At 39.0% G+C, this 17,600-nt stretch overlaps 1 protein-coding gene across 1 annotated transcript in view; it reads right to left on the minus strand.

Annotated features, from left to right (window-relative positions):
• Positions 1-17,600, minus strand: part of UNC5D (unc-5 netrin receptor D) — a 368,330-nt gene that overhangs the window by 285,823 nt on the left and 64,907 nt on the right. Inside the window, exon 4 of the mRNA XM_036750002.1 lies at positions 17,240-17,343. Coding sequence (XP_036605897.1) covers positions 17,240-17,343 — 104 coding nt within the window. The remainder of the gene's footprint in view (positions 1-17,239; positions 17,344-17,600) is intronic.

The raw sequence follows: 17,600 nt of genomic DNA on the forward strand, positions 1-17,600 counted from the left end.
AGTGAGGAAAGGACTGAAGATTTAGAAGTCACTGATGAGTGGAATAGGCGATCAATTAGGGAGGACTAATAAGCTTGTCTTGAGGCAGTGAGGCCCCAGTTGACATAAACTAGCACAAATTTGCAGCTGACTGTTAGACCGTGAGCTCTTTGTGAGCAGGGACCATCTTTTGCCTTTCTTTGTATCCTGTCACTTGGCACAGTGCCTGGCAAGGTTGTTGTTGTTATTGATGTTTAATTGTTTCAGTCATGTCTGACCCTTAATGACCTCGTTTGGGGTTTTCTTGGCAAAGATACTAGAGTGGTTTGCTATGATCTTTTTCAACTCATTTGACAGATGGGGAAACTGGGGCAAACAAGGTGAAATGAGTTGCCCAAGGTCACACAGCTAGTAAGTGTCTGAGGCCAGATTTGAACTCAGAAAGATCAGGCCTTTCACTCTATCCACTTCACCATCTAGTTGCCATGCCTGGAACACGAAAGGAGCTTAACAAGTGTTTCTTAACTGACTGACCAAGTCAACATGGTTTCATGATTTACTCCAGTTCCATAAAAAGCAAACAACAACAGTAATGACAAAAAACAAAGGATACAGGTTGTGGAAATAACCTAAGGTTGGGGTTTCCCAAAGCATGATCAGTGATAGTTTAAGGGAACAATGAATTCCACCATAGAGGATAATGTGCAGTTGGGGTCAGTCATTTGAAGGGAGGACAGTATACAGGTAGATCAGGGTAAATAGGGAGGAGAGACCTAGGGTCTTGGATTGTACTGAGAGAAGGGGGGAGTGGAGATCATTGATAGAGCAAAGGCTAGATTTAGGATGAAAAAGGCATAGGGAGATTATGATCAGATAATGAAATTATGGAGTTCTTGTACACAGAAAAAACATATAGGGCAAGATTGAGGGTATTATCATGTCGAACTAACTCACTAATAACTAAGGCACAGTAGAAGGTCATGGGGACTGAGCAGATTTGGTAAGTAAGAAGTTAAAATAGTCAAGAGAACATCACCATGTATGTTCAAGTCCCTTAGAATAAGAGTAGAAGACTATAACTCAGGCACTGAATTCATTTTGAAAGGGGGAAGAAAGTATTGGGGAGAATGGGTAATGGTTACCATTTTCTGGATTGGTTGATAAATTATATTGCATTAACATAAAAAAGGAGAGGTTATTGAGTGATGAAAATACGGAAAGAATCAGGAAGTAGCAGTGGGGAGATTCAGGAGTGTTTTACATCCCCTCTGAGATTAATAAGTTGGGGATAGGAATTAAAGGACAGAGAATTCTGGAAAGATTAGCAAGGGATATGGTTGATGGAATCCTAATAAAGCTGCCCCCCAACTCCAACATTCTAACTTCCGTATAGGCCTCACTGAACAGTAGGCCCACTACCCCTACCTAGCTTCTACCCCCTCTCTGCCCCCCACTCAATATCCTAACTTCTTCATATATGCCATACTGCTCATTAGAACAACAGGTGTGTCCATGAACTCAGATTTCTCACAGAAATAGCGGGTATGCCCATGTGATGGGATCCTAGCCACTGCCTCTAGCTAGCTACTGCCCCCAAACCCATTCCTCATATTTCCCACAGAAATAGCAGGTGTGTCCAAGCACTCAACTACAACCACATCCATCTAGTCTCAGACAGGACCACAATACTCAGCCAATAAGAAAGCAGCACCCCCAGAATCCCTGAGCAGGATGTGGACCCCAAAGTAATAGAAGGGACTTTCTCTAAGTAGGCACCTGTGCAGTAATAGCAAAGAACTGACCTAGATTGAATTTATGACGTAGAGAGGCTTATTATAATATTATCATACATGCATGGGTTTTTCTTTATGCATTGTGGGTAATCACATGTTCAGTTCCATAGTGGCTGGGACTCCTTGCCTATTACCTAATCCCTTAACAAACCCCTCCCGCTTTTTAAAATTTTCATATTCCCTGTTATGTAATTGTATCTTAGCCTATAAAAATCTATCCTGTTTTGTCTGAAGTTGCTGGCTTCTCTTGGAACTTAGCCTACTTCATGAGAGGCGTCAACCTCAATAAATGCCTATACTTGGATTAGAGGTGGTCTGTTTGAAATGGTTCCACCACAATATATCCCTGAGTGGGCAAAGCCTAAACCCCAACAGGGTATCATTAGGGAGGAGCAGGTATCAGTGGTGCCAAAAGATGGAAGAAGTAAAAGAAGAAGGGGTATTAAGAGGAGAGGAAGCTTACTAATTACTGAACAGAAATTCCAGAGATCGTATTGGAAGGGGTAACAAGATCTAGAGTTGGACATGGTAGTGGGGACAGCATTGGGGTCGATAGTAATGAGGGAGATGACAGCTAGGGTTGAAGAGCTACCCCAAAAATTATTTAGGTGAGTAAACCTTGAAAGTTTGTGCCACAGTTTGCTCTAACCACTTTGGAACTGGGGCAGAGGAGGGGACAGTAATAAAAAAATGTACAGCACAGCATTATCACAATTGCTCCATTCTCCATGATTGGATGAACTATTCAATCTTTTTGAAGTATATAGGACCATGATGTTGTCCTAAGTTCCAAATGAACATTTTTTTAATTCTCCCCAAAATAACTTAACTCTCATGGAGTCATGACTTTTTTTTTCTTTATCTTTCCACATGAGTCAGTATGGCTGATCTTGGCCAGGCCTCTCAATCCCAACAAACAAAACAATGGCCACAGAACCAGGAAGAGATAGCAACATAAAATAGCCCCCTTATTTTACTTGGAATCAGATGTCATTCATCAAATGTCACTAATTCCATTCTAAGAACTCATCATATAAATAACATATTTATCAACTAAAACCTGATGACATCATTTAACAAGCCCTTTGGGAATGGTAAATTAAAAAAAGTATGCAGTTTTGCTTTCATAAACAACACCCTAGGTCTGCACACGTTGCAAACAAGATGCTTGGCAAGGAAGTGTCTTGGATGAGCTAATAGGTCAAATGAGTTCTTCCTAAACTATCTCAAGGCCTGGGAGTTTGATGGTTCAAACTCTGCCAAAAGACATGAGCTCATCCTATAGGCAGAGCATGTAAGGACCTATTTGTCATTGAAATTACTTTTAACCTTAACTTTGGGAACACTTCTAACTAAAGATAATGGCTTCAATGCTTGACACTTGTTGTTTAGCCAAAACCAATTTTCTATTTTCAAAACAATTCATTATTCTGGACTACACTTTTTTATACTCACCAATTAAATGGAAAATCTATCTTTCATAAAAGTTAGGAATTATGTCCAATGAAAATCCGACATTTTAATGGTTTTCTACAGATTAAAATTGTAGAGTTCTCAATAAACCCTGATTTACTGATGTTGGTTGTAAAATGGTTATTGCTGTTAATAAAGATTGTAAATCTTAACAGGTTATATTTGCCTTGGACAATAAAACTTGCCATAAAGGCTTAGTGTCTAAGGCTAATTCTGTTCACATCAAGGTAAACAGCCTACTCAAAATAATTCAATGTCTTTGGGAATTAGGGTGCCCAAAGCTGAACAATCGACAGATTCTAGCCTTGGGCAATAGTATGCCTGGCTCTGTTTGAATTTGACCTCACCAAGGAGACAAGCCCAGCCCTCCAAGGAAATACTTCTCAGGAAAAGAAAGTTTCTTAGAGGAAGTTGTTTGACTGAGAAGGGAGGTTCCTCTTTCAATACTCAGCACCAAATCACTGCCTCAGCTGCAAACTGGGCAACAACTTTGAATGTCTGTGACAGTGGACATTTCCAAAACGCAATCATCATTTGTTTTCTACATAGTGAAGTTTTAGAACAATGAGATGAATCTGAGCACTTTTCCCACTTTCCCTTACCCAAATACCAAAGTGGAGACTGAGGAATACGGTTTGTAGAAACTCTAAAGAAATTTCTATGTATATGTTATTTTAAATGTTTTTATTGCTTTTCTGTTTTTTTATATTACCATAGTTTCCTCTAGTGGTCCTCAGTCCCTTCCAGAGAGACATTTCCAATAACAAGTGACATTTTTTAAAGACAAAAGAAAAGAAGAGAAAAAATTAACACAACTGATCAATATATTACAAAAAGTTTAAAATATATGCAATGTGCTGTCCTTGTCAACCTCCCACCTCTACAAAGGGGGGGTGAGGTGGTCTTCTCATATATCTTCTTTTGAGTCATGCTTGTCTTTTGTAATTTTGTATTAACTTTTGATTTTTGTTATTGGTGATGGTTCTTTCCATTTACATTGTTGTAGCCATTATGTATATTGTTTTCTTGACTCTGCTTATTTCACTCTGTATCAGTTCATGTAGCTCTTTCTATGCTTTTCTGTACTTATCAAATTCATTATTTCTTATAGCACAGTAATTTTCCATCTCCTACAATTTGCTTAACCATTCCCCAATAGTTGAGTATCTACTTTTCAATTTTTTTACCTCCAAAAGTGCTGCTATAAATATTTTGATGTATATGGCAACTTTATTCTTATCAATGGTCTCTCTCTTACATACATCTTATATATACACATATATATACACACACATATATATACACATATATGTGTATATATATATATATATATATATATATAGAGAGAGAGAGAGAGAGAGAGAGAGTAGTTATTTCTGTATGTATTGTCTCCTCTGAAAGAATTCAAGTCCTATGAAGGCAGATATTGATCCCCCCTTTTTTATCTCTGTAACCGAACACTCAATAGGTACTCAGTAAATGCTTGTTGATTGACTGAAATTGAAATTGATTCTATCTTTCAGTAGACAAACCACCCAAAAGTGATCTTGGAAGAATAATGAGGTGCTATGACCTGGAAATGTACCCTAGATATAGAATTGGAAAGGACCTTAGAGGTTATCTAGACCAGACCACACATTTTACAGATGCAGAAATTGAGATAATCAAGGGGAAGTGACTTACCTAAGGTTACATAGTTAGTGATGGGGCCCAGGACTTCTGACTCAGAGGAGTAATGTAACACTCTTTCTACTGTACCATGCTGGTTCCTCTATACTACTAATATCTAATTCCATTTCAATACCTTCATTCTTGTTTGATGCTTTTTGTTTTGCTTTGTTTTGTTTTCAGTCAGATGGCTAGTCTTGGTTGATAGGGATCAACATTCTTATTGAATATCTATATGTTAGAATCCATCAAAGCCTACTATAGGAAAATTCAACTGAATTTTTATAACTATTAATTAAAAGAACCAAAAATCTTGGATTTTAACTGCATTTGGAAGGAATATGAGATAAGATTTTTTAATAGGATTTTAAAAATCAATAGCTTGGACAAAAACATAGAAGGCACTCCTATTTCTTTTCTTCCTTTTTTTTTTTTGGTGAGGCAATCAAGGTTAAGTGACTTGCCCAAGGTCACATAGCTAGTAAGTGTTAAGTATCTGAGGCCTGATTTGAACTCAGCTCCTCCCAACTCCAGGGCCAGTGTTCTATCCACTGTGCCACCTATTTGCCCCTTGGGCATTCCAATTTCATTTGAGGATTTCATGAAGCTGGAAAGACAGGTAACATTTAAGATGATAGATACAAGATGCCAAATGATCTCAATAGTCATGGGTTTCATACAAGGAGGCAACATTTAAATTTCATAGGAAAAAAATGTTAAATCCTCATTTGGATTCAAAAATTAAACTGCAGAAGAACACAATGGTAGAAGGAGAGTACGGGCTAAAAAATACCTTATATGAGAAAGACCTGGGAGTTTTAGTAAATTAAAAAGTTCAGTGTGAGTTAGGAGTTTTATGTCATTGCCAGAAAAACAAAACAAAACAAAGAAAAACAACTGAAATTATCTTAGATTATATTGCCAGGCATACCAGTCCAGAATGAAGCAAAGGATTATTTCAGCGTACTCTACCCTGGTTACGCCTCCTCTTCCTCCTACTATCATCACCACCATCTGGCATTTATATGGGGCTTCAAGGTTTGTCAAAATGCTTGACATATACTATCTCATTTGACTTTCATTATTCCCATTTTGCCCAATGTCATACATCTAATGTTTGAGGTAGGATTTGAATTCAGGTCTTCTTGATTCCTAGTTCAGCACTCTATGTAGTACACCACTGAGCTGTTTGTATCCTTGTATTAATTTCTGGCCAACATACTTTAGGAGGGATACTGAGAAGCTGAAGCATATCCAAATGAGGATAATCAAGATGATGAGAGGATTGGAGGCCATATCAAATAAGAATTAGAGGAAGGAACTGGGAGATGGTTAGCTTGTAGAAGACTAGGGTTTTGGTTACTCATTGATGTGTAAAAGGATATCATGATTACAAGGGATTAGTCTCATTCTGTTTGACCCCAGAGAGCAGAACCAGAACCAATGAGTGAAAGTTATAAGGAGGCAGATTTTGGCTTATTAAAAAAAAGGTTGCTAACAATTAGAGCCATCAAAAAGCTGAATAGGTACCTAAGAAAACAGTGAATTTCTCATTACTAGAAGGTCTTTAAACAGAAGCTGGATGTCCAGTTGTCAAGGATACCACAGAGGAGAGTTTTTCTTGTTGTTCAGTTACTTTTCAGTTGTGTTCAACAATTCATGACCCCATTTGGGGTTTTTCTGGCAAAGATGCTGGTGTAGTTTGCCATTTCCTTCTACAGCTCATTTGACAGACAAGAAAAGTGAGGTAAAGAGGGTTAAATGACTTGCCCAGGGTTACAGAGCTAATAAGTGTCTGAGGTCACATTTGAACTCAGGAAGATGAGTATTCCTAACTTCAGGACTCTATCCACAGCACCGCCTAGGTATTGAGAGGAAAAAGTGACCTCTGAGGACCCTTCAGCCCTGATACTCTATGATTCTTAATAACAATTCACTAGAGAAAAGTTACATGAAGTGCCCAAGTACTAAAGCAATGGACCTCACATATAAATAATTAATCTAATTTGGTGCAGTCAAACCAGAGAGGATGTCTAATAGTCCAGATAAACTTTGCATTGAGGAGACTGACAATGAGGACCTTTGCAGAAAGCCACATTTGCCTAGAATGTATAATATTGTAATAGAAACCTAATGGACTTGAAAGAAAGGGACATGTTGAACTGGTTAAATACTAGTAATTAAGTGCCAGTAAATTACTTCTTGGAAAACATTCCTGCAAAGAATTGCTATTGTAACAGTGACAGGGGGAAAAATGAGGTTAACATGAGTTGTTTAAAAAGTGAACACTGGGAGCTCAAATACCCTGATCACGAATATTAGTCCATAAGTGAAGATCATGGACACATTGACTTTTCTCATGCCTATAGCCATAATGTTTTATTTATTTATTCCAGAATGAGAGACAGAGGACATGCATTTCACAGGTAGGTTTTTATTTTCTATGTCTATCCTGCGTTGTGTTTCCAAAAGGCAACTTACTAGTGAAGTTAGATTTGCATTTTTCAATGGAAAGGTCACAAACCTGTTGTGGCATGAAAAGATTACTGGATTAGGTCTCTAAAGACCTAGATTTCAATTCCAGTTCTGCTGCCTGTTACCTGTGGGACTTGTGACACATTGTTTAATCTCTTGTGGTTTTAGTGAAATGATAGAAACAGATTTAATGATGTCTAATATCCCTTATTCCTCAAAATTTTCTGATCTTAAGACATAGAGATCTGATTTAAAAACATTGGAAATGTTGCCTGTTTTCTTATATTTGCCTTTCTTTCCTTTCTTCTTCCCTCCTTCCTTCTCTCCCTCCCTTCCTCCCCTTCTTCTTCCCTCCTTCCTTCCTTCTTTCCCTCCTTCCTTCCTCCCTTCCTTCCTTCTTTTCTTCCTTCCTTCTTCCTTCGCTCCCTCCCCCTCCCTTCCTTCCTTTTTTTATCATTTTCCTTTATTTTTGCTTTGCTTAGGGGAAAAGTGTAATCTAAGATAAATTAATCAAAATATTGTTTTCCTTCCTTCCCAGGCAGTATTCCCTTAACATAGAAGCATTCTTGCTTTTTTCCATGTTTCTCCCCACTCCTGGCATACCTCCCTAATCTTTTCTTTAGCACCAATCCAATTTCTAACCATCTCAAGTTCCTTCTTCATGATGTCCACTGCCATGGCTTCAATGATCATATCTATCTCGATGACTCCAAAATCTTTATCTCTACCCTCCAACTGTCCCTAAGAACTTTAGTCCTATATTTCTAGGTGTTTTTTTCCTGGATAGCTCCAAATGTACATTCTTCCAGGACCTTTAAGTCAAAATATCACAAACTGAAATCTTCTTCATCCCTCCTCCAAAGCTGGATTTCCTCCAAAATGTATCTATTTCATTGTTTGTGCTGCCTTTCTCTCAGTTTCCCAAGTTGGTTAATTCCAAATCATCTGATTTTTTGCGCCCCTTCATCATCCATATCCAAACCCTTTCAATCATATATTCACAACAATTTTTACACCCATTCCCTCCTCTCCCACTCCCACTGTAATCATCCTAGCTCAGGGATCCATTTTTTTCTTATCTAGAGTATAGTAACTTTTAACTGGTTGGCTTCTCTCCAGTATAAAAACCCTTTCTCTAATACATCCTTGTGCAGCTACCTAAGTAATCTTCCTAAGGAAGCACTCTAATCACGTTAATCCTTTAATTTGAAAGCTTTAGTGTCATTGTCCCCTCCATTGTCAACAAAATGATAGAACTCCTGCTCCAGACATTCAAGGCCCCATACAATCTGAATCCAACTCAGCTTTCCAGACTTACCTCATACTGCTTTTCTTCATGCTCTCTATATTCAAAGCAAACTGGGCTGCTATCTTGCTTTCATCCTGTCCTGTCTCTTTCCTGAACTTTTGTTCATCAACCCTCTCATTCCTGATATTGACTCCCCATAATATTATTCACTACTATCCATACTTATGGAACAAGAAGTCAGGTACAAACTCTTCTGCAAAGTCTTCTCTGATATGTCTTGTCTTTTCTCCCTAACCTCAGACTGTAAATGATTGATTCATTCTTGAATTTCTCAAAACATCTGTCCTCTTCTCTCCTCTGACATTGCTGGTGCAGGCCCTCATCACATCAGGCTTGAACTATTTCAGAAAGAAAGAAAGAGAGAAAGAAAGAAAGAAAGAAAGAAAGAAAGAAAGAAAGAAAGAAAGAAAGAAAGAAAGAAAGAAAGAAAGAAAGAAAGAAAGGAAGGAAGGAAGGAAGGAAGGAAGGAAGGAAGGAAGGAAGGAAGGAGAGAGAGAAAGAAAGAAAGAGAAAGAAAGGAAAGAAAAAGAAAGAAAGAAAAGGAAGGTTATAAAGGCAGAAGGACTTGGTGGGGGGAAGGGGAAATTGACAGGCTTTTCAATAGAAAATCTGCATGCCCAGATCTCAATATAAGGAACTGTTAGTACTGGTTGCTCTTGGCCAAAATGCTTTGCAATCATTCATTCTGGTCTTTCAGGTTATTACTTTGTTAGTTCAGTGTGTGTGTGTGCATGTGTGTATGTTTGAACTAAGATATCTCTAGTTCTTTCAAATAATCCTTGTATGGGAGAATTTTGACTCCTCTTACTATGGTCATCCTTGGTGTTCCTGAAACTGTGTGGGGCGTATGGTAGCCACTGAACAAATCCTGGTTGAATGAATGCATACTCATATCCCTAGTCACGGATGCCCTTCCCATGTCTTACTTTCCTCTCCTTGATCTCATTTGAATCCTGGAACTTTTTCTTAATTCTTTTGATCTCCTGATTCAGCAGAAATAGAATCTTAAATGAATTGTCTTATTCCTCTCCGCAGGGCTCATGATAACCATTGAACTAGAGTATGTACTTGACATCAGTTTTGATAGCTGTACTTGGTGGTTATGTATGATTCATGGAGAAAGGTTAAAAGTTTGTCCAGCTGTGATCAATACCAGAACTACTTTACCTATTAGGGTACATTTGACTTTGATCTTAAAAGCCTATGACCATGTAATATCTTTCCAAAGCAATAAAGTAGTTTTACATATTCATTTCCAGCTGTTCCCCCTCCCCCCAGGGTAGGGTCATACTAAAAGTTGGAGCTGAGAGAATTCCCAGTAAAAACTTCAGAACCACAAATTAGAAAGCACCTAAAAAGAAGTCTAGTCCAACTTTTACCTCAACAGAAATTCCCTCTACAATACCTCCAGAAGTGGCCATCTACTCTCTGGCTGAGGACCCCCAAGTAAAGGGAACTCATTGCTACCTAAGGCAGTTCATTTGCTTTCAGATGATAGTATTGTTAGGCAGTTTTCTCTTTTATCAACCTATACTCTGACTCTCTATAGGTTCTACCCACTTCTCTTGATGTTGCCCAAGGGGCAAAGCAAAACAAGCCTAATCCCACATTCACTCTGTAGGGTGTTATATATTTCAATGCTACATTTAGATCCCTACTAAGTGGTCTCTCCTTTAGGCTAAAAAAGTACTGATCCCTAAAATTGATGTTCAGGTAGTACAGTCAGTCCTCTTTTCATCATTCAGGTAGCTTTTCTCTAGCCATACTCCAGTTTATTAATGGCCTTCCTAAAATGCAGTGTCTGGAATAGAACACAATACCCCAGATGTGCTCTGATCAGGGCAAAGGACAATGGGATGATAACCTCCCTAGTTCTGTGCACTATATTTTTATTAAATGTAGTATAAAAGGGCAATTTCTGAATAAACTTAATGAAGGCAAAGAAGCTATTTTTCTGTCCTATGTCTCCACACACAGTTTAGCGGCAATAAACAGTCTTTATATCCTGAATTACACAGAAGTAAAAACAGTCTGGGAGGCCTACAAATAAGGAACTGCAGTACTGTAATTCAGCAGTAATGTTACACCAGCATGAATCAAGCGTTCCCAATCCTGCTGAGACAGCACTCGTTTTAATGTTGCTTTGAAACGTACCATACTATCCTGATTCATTTAGCAGCAAATGTGGGCTGCCTTTGTCAGTTGGGACTTCCCCCTCCCCCCAAACAGAGATGAACAAACCTATTCTTTCAAAACCCTGATGCAATCCGAAGATTCTAATTGCCTTACATCCTATCAGCTTGCTTAGAAACCTCACTTTGAATCATGCTTGTTGCTTTTAGTTAACTGTGGGCAGTGTGAATGTGCAGTAAAACTGTGGGGAATCCACACATCACCCACTCGTCTCACAGAATGTACCCATCTTGGCCTCACAGGGTAGTGAAGAGACATGCAGGGCAAGCACCTGCCCAAACTACCACACAAATACATCCAGGTGGGATGGTACAATTTTGCTTCAATCCTTGAGTTTTCTTTTCTTCTTCACACACACACACACATACACACACAAACACACACACACACACACACTCACACACAAACATACACACACCTTTAATGGAGGCATTTCTTGGTAAGCTCAGCCATCCTTCTTATCCTATGATTCCCTGAACATCTCTCCTGAGTAAAAGACATTAGCAGATCTGTTCTACTAGAAGGTCATGGAGTTTGGAAGGTATATGTCTCAGCAGTGCCATCCCTGTAGAGAATTAGATACATGCTGTCCTAGCCTAGCAGCTGCATAGCTAACATTCCTTTCCAACCCAAATCCACTTCGTTGTATCAGCTAAGCTTCCAGAGAAAACATCCAGCATTCTGAGCTGAACATCTGACAATCCCCCGCTGCGGTGAAGTTTTGATTTAAATATAACTGAGTCTCTCTTGGCTGTGGCTTAGCAGAGTTGGAACTCTTCTTTTAATTGTTGCTTCAGTATTGGCTTGGAGATTTGGCTGCCTATCCTACCAATAGATTCTCCCTATAGATGTGTTTATTAATTGTGTGCAATAGAAATCATTTTGGCTAGCTTTCCAACACAATGGACTTACTAGTTGGAAATAATGGTTGAAAGCTCTATTTCTATGGAGAGAGAGTACCTGGCTCTTAATGTAATACTATTGTACTATTGGGAAATCAACCATCAGTGACAGTGGCAGCTTTAGAGTGGTCACTCTTGAACTTGGCATTCAAAGCCCTCCACAATGTGGTGCCAAATTGCCTGTTCAACCTACCTCACCTCACGCTACTCTTCCATTTATTCTATGATCCAACCAAACTGGACATTTCCCTGTTCCTTTTTTTGCAATACTCTCTTCTATTTTTTCTATGAACCTTTGTTCATGCCATTCCTTATGCCTAGACTGAACTCCTCTCATCTTCTTCTGTTCACCTCTTTTCCTTCTATCAAAGCCCAGCTCAGATTCTGTCTGAATGAATCCTTACTTCTCCTACTCCAGGTAAAAATGGCTCCTCTGTCCTTAAATTTCCCACATTACTTTGCTTCTTCTGGACTTATTTCAATTATTCTCTTATGTGTTAGTCATTTATTTATGCTTCCCCCATGGCAATGTAAGCCACCTGAGAGAAGCACCTATGTCCACCTCATTATCACCCCGATTAACCATGACCATTGCTGAGAGATAACAAAGCATATCTACTTCCCTCTTCTCTCTTCCACACTTACTATGTCTTACAGATCTAACCTCTACAACACCTCTTCCTTCAGCCCCCTTCTCTTAACTCATACCATTATGTGATGCTAATTCAACCCTTCATTGGTTCTGGCCCAGAATACTTAAATAACCTTTTGACTGATCTACTCCTTGATTCCAGTCTCTTCCCATCCTGATTCATCTGCCATGTAGATGCCAAGCTGAAAGATAAGGGAGACCATTTCTCTCTCTGTCTCTATCTCTCTCTGTCTCTCTCTGTCTCTGTCTTTTTCTCTCTGTCTCTCTCTCTCTCACACACACACATACATACACACACATGCGTGCACATACCAGAAGAAACTTCCATGAGTGGCTTCCATTTGCCTCTAGGATTTATCAAGCAGGACATTCCAGATCCTGTTCAAGGAAGTGGGGAGATTAGTATAAAGAATGGAACACTTCTTACTCACAATGAACTTTTATTCCAAGGGAAGAGACAAATATATATAAACATGCATTCTGAATACATATAATGCAAATAAACAAGGATATATACAAAGCAGTGAAATATAAGGTAGTTTAGGAAGGAGGTAACTAGCATTTGGGATGGGTGGATCAGGAAAGGCTTCATGTGGAAGGTAGTTTTTGTTAAAGGAAGAGAGATTCCATGAGAAGGAGGTAAGGAGAGAATGTATTGCATGGCATTCTGGGACAACCATTGCAAAGGCATGAGGACAGGAGATAAGAGTGTCACGTGTGAGGAACAGAAATAAAGTTGATTTGGCTAGATTTGTTTTTGTTTTTGTTGTTGTTGCACCGTTTCAATAGTGTCTGAATCTCCATGACCCCATTTGGGGTTTTCTTGGGAAAGGTACTCCAGATACTCCAGATAACTTTACAAATGAAGAAATCGAGGCAAACAGGATTAAGTGACTTGCCCAAGATCACACAGCTAGTAAGTTTCTGAGGCTGGATTTGAACTCAGGTCCTCCTGATTCCAGGGCCAACCCTCTATATAATGTGCCACCTAGCTGCCCCTTGGCTAGATTACAAAGTACAACAGCACAGACTACGAAACTAATGAAGTACAAAGCACTCCCTCGTGATCTCTGGCCCCAGACTCAAAGAGTCCCAAAGTGGGACTGACCATGCAAGTCCTGGAGTGGGAATTAGTGAAGGCTTGAACTCTATAGTGTCTCACCAATTCTGCTCTGCCCCTAATGTAACCAATAAGGAGATATTCTCCTACTAATGGGCTTTGGGATGGGGGTTACACTGAATAATATGAGTCTTACTGGTGATTTTGAGATGATTTTTCTTGACTTCCCCTCATACATCATGTATTCCAAACAAACTGGCCATTCTTAGTTACTTCATCTTCATCCAAGAGTGCTTTTGCTCATATCTGGAATTCTACCTCTACTTTTTATAATCCCCAGTACCTTTTAATACTCAGTTGAGATGGCACCTCCCCCCATACAAAGCACATATCCACATTTATATTTATATAAATAGATGTATCTTTACATCTATATCCATGTAGCTATCTATATCTTTCTGTGAACTTATCTGGGTTTATATTCTATTCCCTCAGTAAATTGTATGGCTTCTGAGGGCAGGCACTGTTTGATTTGTGTCTTTGTATATTCATCTCCTAGAACAGAGCCTAGCATGTAGTAAGCTAAAATTATTTTCCCATTGATCCACTTTATTTCTCTTTCTCATATTTAGTTTTGGACTCATCATACTCCTCAACCGAATTATATATTTAAGATTTATTTAATATGACTAACCACGTCACACCTTTGCTCAAAATTCTTCAGTGACTCCCCACTGCTTCGAGGATAAAAGACAAACTCCTTACCTTGGCATGTAAGGCCTTCCACAACCTATCTTTCATCTATCTCTTAAGCCTAATTTCATATGACTCTCCTCCAATAACTTTATAGGGCAGGTGAATTGGCCAATATGCTATTCCCCAAATTCAGTGTTCCCTCCCCCAATTCAATGTCTTTGTTCTCTATGCTTAGAATGCCACCTTTCATCATCATCTATTTTGCCTTGAATTGTTACATTCCCTCAAGAGATCAGGTAAAAGCTTTCAACATTAGCCTTCTCTGATTTCCCACAATACTTTTTGCGTACATCCACCCCTCCCCGCATCTCCCCAGCAGAATGTAAGCTCTTTTGGGCAGAAACTGCTTTGTCTGAGCCTTTGTAATCTCAGGGCCTTGCACATAAAAGTCATTTTATTAAGGTTTATTGGATCGAAGAGAATTATTTGAAGAAGAACCCATGTTGATAACATCATGGATCTATTTAAGATTGGAGACTGTTGAGATCAATAGTAGGGAATATGGCTGCAAATGTACAGTAAAGTCTTTCAGAATCTTGTAGCATCATGAGATTTGGAGCTGTAACAGACACCAGTCATCAGATTAGAATATTGGACTTTGAGTCAGGAAGACCCGAGTTCAAACCCTGACTCAGGCACTTACTAGCATTGTGATGCTGGGCAAATAACTTGAACTTGGCCAGCCCATCTGTAAAATGGGAGCCATGAAAGTATCTATCTCTAAGAGTTGTAGTGAGGACCTAAAGAGATAACATGTGAGGTGCTTTGTACCTTCAATCTTAAAGCACTAAATAAATGCTGGCTGTTGATCAACCTCTTTACTCCGCAGATGAGGTCATTGAAACCCAAAATGTTGAATTGGCTTGCCTGGGGTTATTCAGCTAGTAAGTATCAGAAGCAGAATTGGGATGCCTTTGAAGGGAAGGGAACAAACATTTATTATACACCTACTGTGTGTAAGGTCCTGTGCTAAGTGTTTTGTAAATATCTTGCTAAATCCTCAAAACAATCCCAGGAGGCAGATGCTATTATTATCCCCATTTTACAGTTGAAGAAATTGAGGTTTAGGTTTATTGACTTGCCCGGGGTTAAAAAATTAATGTGCCTGAGACCAAATTAGTATTCGGGTCTTCTTAATTCTAGGCCTACTGCTCTCTGCCCCATGTTCCAGAGACTCCATGTCTAATGCTCTCTCTACTAAACTGGGTGCTTCTCCTATACCCATCATAAAAGAAAGGTGTATATTTACTTCTACATCCAACACGCTACTGTTTTTCAACTAATCTAGGAAAGGATACTATATTCATACAAGATCAAGGGCGAAGGTTAGTCATTCACAACAGTATTTCTTTTAAAAAATATGAAATAAGCCTGTTCCTCTGTTGGTTTTAAATTTCATATCACATGCATATAATGTTCAATTTCATTTTATTTCCCATTTGCTTCATTTCTCTGTGTTCCCTGGGCTTTGCATGATGTCTGCCCCAGCAGGCTTTCAGTTTAAATATGCATATATATGTTTTCTTCTTTTGCACTTCCTCATTTTCTTCCTTTGCCCTTCCAATTGCCAGATACCACAGAAATATGAGCAGAGATGAGAGCAATGAACAGCTTCTGTTTGCTGCTAATCTTTTCTCTCTGTTTATCTGGAATTAAACAACAGCCTTGTAGACAACTTCCTGGCTTATGATATTAAAGGAATGTAACTGGTCTGAATAATGCTACACTAGGACCTATAGTACTAAAACTAATCAAACTCTGGTAGGTAACTGTAACCAGTCTCTTACTCCTTGGATAATCGTAGCATTCCCTGTGTCACAGCAACCCCTGAATTGTTGATTTAAAAATCGAAAGCATCACTATGGTAATAATTACCCAAGCGCATGTTAACTTACACATATTCAGCCATTTATGCTAAAACACTAAGAACTTTATATAATTCTCTTTTCTGACTTAAATGACCACCCACTGAAAGAGGTAGTACAAGTATTTATACTACCACGTTTCATAGAAAAATGACACTCAGGCCGTTGAATGACTTGGCCAACGTCACAGTAAGTCTTGTGTTATTTGCACTGATTATATCCCTATAGGGTAACGGGGATCTAGAGAACACTACCACCACCACCACCATCATCATCATCATCACCATCATTATCACCATCCTCACCATCTTCATCATCGTTACAACAACTAGCATTTATACAGTGCTTTAAGATTTGCTAAGTGCTTTACACATATCTCATTTGACATTCATAACAGTCTTGGGATGTAGGTGCTATTAAAGATACACATAAAAGATGGAGAAACTGAAGCAAGCAGAAGTTAAATGGCTTGGCCAGGGTCACATAGCTAGTAAGTGTCTGAGGTCACATTTGAACTCAGAACTTCTGGAAGCCAGGTCTAGCACATTATCCACCGAGCCACCTAGCTGCCTCATAAAAGAACATTTAAGAAGTGTCATTGCCTTCAGTAACAGTACGTTTCAAATTCTCTGCTCCATGGGAAAGGAAGCAGGTTAGATAGATGTAACATAACACCACCATGGAAATCAGAAATGGCCTCTTCACCTCCTTCATGGACACAAGTCATTCCTCTCACATGACTTTTCCTATCCTTGATACTTTTTAGGTAATGATCACAAACCAATAGCTTGTACGAAATGACTGAAAAAAAAAACCAGACAGCAATACCTCCTTTGGAAGTTACTTAGCTAGCTACATCCTGAAAGCAGTTATAGAACCAATACTCAGACTCTTCAAGTGTAGGGTTTTGCGGCGAGGCAATAGATATGATACATTAAAGGTAAACATTCTTTTTCTAGTTTTTCTTATTTCTCATATCTGAGTATTTACTCAACATCTAGAATATTTAGTTCCCTGTGGCACATACACCTGGAACAGTCAACTGATCTCACCCACTGGGCTCAGGCGAATCTCACCCCAAAGACACTTCGGTCAAATCCGAAATGCATCTTACCTCTGCAGCAGGGACACCCTCTGGTGGGCGACAGTGCAGGACGATCATCCCTTCAATAGGCACCTCCCTTCCCTGGGGATCTTGCTCAAAGTTTTTCCGTAAATCTGAAAACAATACAGCAAACTGGTCAGATATCTTGGGAAGGCATATAAATATACATGTATACATTTGCTCAAAATGCAATGAAGTAACGTATAGTCTGGTCTAGGAGCCTTCTGAGTTACAGAATTGCTTCAGATGTTATTAATCAGTTTTTAATCCCTTCCTCCCTCTTCCTAATTCTTTCAACTTTTCATGAGAGTTTTTAAGAAAAGAAACAAAAAGATAACTGGCAAAGAAAAAACAAGATTCCGTTGGTCCA

The sequence above is a fragment of the Trichosurus vulpecula genome, chromosome 3 (genome assembly GCF_011100635.1).
Source record: "Trichosurus vulpecula isolate mTriVul1 chromosome 3, mTriVul1.pri, whole genome shotgun sequence".
Lineage (NCBI taxonomy): Eukaryota > Metazoa > Chordata > Mammalia > Diprotodontia > Phalangeridae > Trichosurus > Trichosurus vulpecula.